The 3,915-nt window shown below is 71.1% G+C and overlaps 1 protein-coding gene across 1 annotated transcript; it reads left to right on the top strand.

Annotated features, from left to right (window-relative positions):
- Positions 1-778: 778 nt before the first annotated feature.
- LOC113961420 (potassium voltage-gated channel subfamily H member 2-like) lies at positions 779-2,714 on the top strand. Its single transcript, XM_027671736.1, has 3 exons — positions 779-1,022; positions 1,366-1,848; positions 2,464-2,714. Exons 1-3 carry the CDS (start codon positions 779-781, stop codon positions 2,712-2,714), a joined length of 978 nt encoding a protein of 325 aa, XP_027527537.1.
- Positions 2,715-3,915: the final 1,201 nt, after the last annotated feature.

Raw genomic sequence — 3,915 nt, 5'->3', positions numbered from 1 at the left:
CACTAATTCCCCCGCGGCGGTGGCTCGGCCGGGACCCCGCGGTGGCCCGGGCCACCCTGTGCCACCCCGTGCTGGCCCCCGGCCCGCGGCCCCACGTGCAGCAGGGAATCCCCCCGCCGCGGGCACAGGGACGGGGACGGTGCCAGCTGGCACCCATCCTGCCAGGCTGCCGGGCCCGGCGCCAGCGGGGGGGACGCAGAGGGAGGACAGAACCGGGAGGGGGGTGATCGATGCCTTGGCGTCACCCGCGTGGGGTCCCCCCGGGGTCCCCTTAGCGTGGGGGGCGCGGGAGGGGGTAGGATGCCCCCCCATCCCCACCCCACAGAGATTACCCCGGGCTGCCCTGACCGCCCCGGCCTCCCCCTCCAGCTGTGGCACCGGATTAACGCCACAGCTGTTAACGACTTCTGAGCGGCTTAACCCGGCCCCACACCCCCGGAGCCCCCCCCGGCCCCCCTCGCCCCCACCTCCCCCGCATGGCCCTGTCTGCAGCGTTTGGGGGAGGGGATGGGGACCACCCCCACCCTCCTCTGCCCTCCTGTGCCTCAGTCTCCCCCCGTGGTGCAGCTGCAGGGGGGGGCTGCACCCGGCTGAGTCAGGATGGGGGGGCAGGACGGGGTGCCCCCCAGGACGGGGTGCCCCCCAGGAGGGGGGAGAGCAGGGGGGGGTGCTTAGATGGTTTGGGGGCCAGGAGTAGGTGCCCAGCAGGGACAGGGGTTGCCCAGCAGAGTGGGGGGCAGGAGCAGGTGTCCAGGATTGGGGGGGAGTGTCCCCCAGTATGCAGGGTGGGGGGCAGATAGGGGTGCCCCTTAGGGGGGTGCTGTTCCCCCGTGTCACTGACCCCCCTCTCCCCGCAGGCAGCTCCTTCCCGTGCCTGGTGGACGTGGTGCCGGTGAAGAACGAGGATGGCGCCGTCATCATGTTCATCCTCAACTTCGAGGCCGTGAGGGAGCCCGAGCCGGGGGAGGCCCCAGCCCCCAGCATCAACCACTGGGTCACCCCGGCCCCCTGGGGCCCCGCAGGTACAGGGGGACAGAGACACCAACCCCTGAGTCACCCCCCCCTCCTGGGTCCACACAGGTGGGGAAGGGGCCTGTGTCACCTCAGGTCCTGCTGACCCCATGTCCCGGGGGGACAGGGCACTGTAGGGCACATGGTGAGGGCAGAGGGTGCCTCGGTGCTGCTGGACAGCACTGGTGGGGGTTGAGGCGAAACCCTGACCCCGACCCCAACCCTGACCCCTACCCTGTCCTTTCCCACCAGGGCACAGCCAGTTCCTGTGGCTGAAGCAGCACCATGGGGAGGGGATTGGAGCTGGACCCTGACCCCAGCCCCAGCCCTGACCCCGAGCTGTCCTTCCCGCAGGGCGCAGCCGGTCCCTGCGGCTGAAGCTGCTGGCGCTCACGGGCAGCCGCCAGTCGCTGCCCCCGGAGCCGCCGGAGCCGCCGGACGTGGTGGTGGTGGACCCGGGGGTGGTGGACCCGGCGGTGGTGGAGCCGCTGGTCATGGACCCGGCCCTGCCGGGCAGCGACTCGGGCCCCGAGGATGCCTCGTCCTCGCTGGAGCCCGGGGCCGGGGACCGTCCTGAGGACGAGGCGGCGCTGATGGGGGACCCCGAGGTGCCGGTGACGCAGTCGTCCCCGCGGGCCGAGCGCCTGGCGCTGGCCTTCGCCAACCACAGCCTGGCCCGGAGCCGGTCCCGGGAGCGCCGGTCCCGGGAGAGCCTCCGCAGCCTCCGCCGGGCGTCGTCCGTCGATGACATCGAGGCCATGAAGGGTGACGGGGACAAGCGCTGCCACAGCCGCCACACCAGCGCCAGCGCCGGCCTGCACCGCGGCTCCAGCACCGGTACGGCCCCGCCGGCGTGGGGGATGATCCTTGGGGCTGGGGACATTGGGGCAGCCACAGCCAGAGACCCTGGTGAACCCCCCACCCCCATTCCCCATGGACCCCACGGTGATGCCCAAGCGCTGGCAAGGGGCTGGAACTCCCCCTCACCCCTGGGACCCCCATCCTGCCTCCTGTGACCCCTCTATCACCCCTGGAACCCTCCCAGCCCATCCTGCAGGCTTCCCCCACCCTGCGGCCACATTGAGCCTCAGGAATCACCGTGGGAATCACCGTGGGAATCACCTTGTTGGCCCTGGAGCTCTTTAAGCGCATTAAGAGAAGGGACAATAATTATAATGATATTAAGGGTAACTGAGAGCAACTCCACAGGTCCTGGGGGGGCCTGTGGCACAATGTTTGGGGGCCCCCTTGCCCTGGAGCTCCCCACTCGCTTTACCTGCCGTGGGACCCCAACCCTGGGATCTGTGGGGAGCTGTGGGACCCCTGCCCCAGGAGCCTTGGGGAGCCATGGGACATACCCCGGGATCCAGGGTCCATGTCTCCCCCGTCCCCTGCCCGCTGTGGGACCCCCGGGGGTCCGTGTCCCCCCCCGGTGACAGTGTCCCCTGGCAGGCGCCGTGGCCGCCGTGCGCAGTGCTCTGCTCAACTCCACGTCGGACTCGGACCTGGCGCGGTTCCGGGCCATCGGCCGCATCCCACAGATCACCCTCAACTTCGTGGACCTGCAGCCTGGGGGGCTCCTGGCCCCGCCCCCGGCCCCCCGCCCCATCATCGCCCCCACCAAGCTGCGCGACCGCACCCACAACGTCACCGAGAAGGTCACACAGGTGAGACCCCAGAGGGGTTGGGCGGTGCCAAGGTGACGAGGTGGTGCTGGAGGTGACCAGGCGGTGCTGTGGTGGCCAGGGGAGGCCAGAGGTGGCTGGTCAATGCCAGGGGGCCAGGTGACGCTGAGGTGGCCAGGGGGTGACAGAGGTTGACCAGGCAGTGACAGAGGTGACCAGGTGGTGCAGAGATGGCCAGGCAGTGACGGGGTGTCTGAATGATGTTGGAGGTGGCCGGGCAGTGACGACATGGCCAAGCAGTGCCATCCTCAGAGGGGATGGGCAGTGCCAGAGGTGGCCAGGTGGTGCCAGAGGTGGCCAGGTGGTGCCAGAGGTGGCTGGGTGCTGCAGGAGGTGGCCAGATGGTGCAGGAGGTGGCCGGGCAATGCCAAGGTGGGCGAGTGGTGCTGGGGGCATGGCCGGAGCCCAGGGGATGCTCCAGCGGGGAGCTGGAGCTCACTGGGAGGTGCCAGAGTGCAGTGGGAGGCAGTGGGAGCAGGTGCTGGTGCCAAGGGCACCACTGGGTCCCTGGAGTACCCCAGCCTTGGTGGGGCCAGAGGGGCCAGTGTGGCAGGATTGGAGGCCACTGTACCCCCACTGTGGCACCGAGTCCCTCAGGGAGACCAGCCAGGGGGGTTGTGGCCGCAGTGTTCTGGTGCCGGTGGGTGCCATGGTGGGGGTCACGTGGCTGGGACAGACCACCCAAGGCACATCAGGTCCCTGGGGTCTCCCAGTGGGGCACAGGCGGCAGACACCCCCCGACCAGGGCACCCCTCACCCCGGTGCCATGCAGGGCACCCCTCACCCCGGTGCAGGGCACCCCTCACCCCGTGCCGTGCCTGCCCGGTGCAGGGCACCCCTCACCCCGGTGCAGGGCACCCCTCACCCCGGTGCCGTGCAGGGCACCCCTCACCCCGTGCCGTGCCTGCCCGGTGCCGGGCGCTGGCAGCGGCCGCTAATCCGTGGCCCGTTGTGTAACCGCCATCTGCCACGGGAGCAGGAGGCGCCGCTTAATTACACCCTGATTGCCCCCCCGCTAATGAGCTGGGGGGGCCGGGGGACTCCGGGGACCCCCGGGGGGCTGCGCGGGGGGGCACCCGCTGCCTGTCCCTGAACCCCCCGCGCCAGGGCTGTCCCGGGGGCCCCCGGCAGCTGGCAGAGGACAGAACTGCCCCGGCGCATCTGCCCACGCCCCCGGAGCCCCCCCGAACCCCCCCGGCCCCGCACCTGCCCGCACACG

The sequence above is a fragment of the Neopelma chrysocephalum genome, unplaced genomic scaffold (assembly GCF_003984885.1).
Source record: "Neopelma chrysocephalum unplaced genomic scaffold, ASM398488v2 Primary Assembly neopelma1_97174, whole genome shotgun sequence".
Taxonomy (NCBI): domain Eukaryota; kingdom Metazoa; phylum Chordata; class Aves; order Passeriformes; family Pipridae; genus Neopelma; species Neopelma chrysocephalum.
This window is presented reverse-complemented; position numbering and strand designations above follow the sequence as displayed.

What these genes read in the sequence shown, in the direction of transcription:
- LOC113961420 (XM_027671736.1), top strand. Translation starts at nt 779, where the DNA reads ATGCAGGGTGGGGGGCAGATAGGGGTGCCCCTTAGGGGGGTGCTGTTC. An exon ending in GGCCCCCTGGGGCCCCGCAG is followed by an intron (nt 1,023 to 1,365) that starts GTACAGGGGGAC and finishes TCCTTCCCGCAG; the next exon opens with GGCGCAGCCGGTCCCTGCGG. An exon ending in GCACCGCGGCTCCAGCACCG is followed by an intron (nt 1,849 to 2,463) that starts GTACGGCCCCGC and finishes GTCCCCTGGCAG; the next exon opens with GCGCCGTGGCCGCCGTGCGC.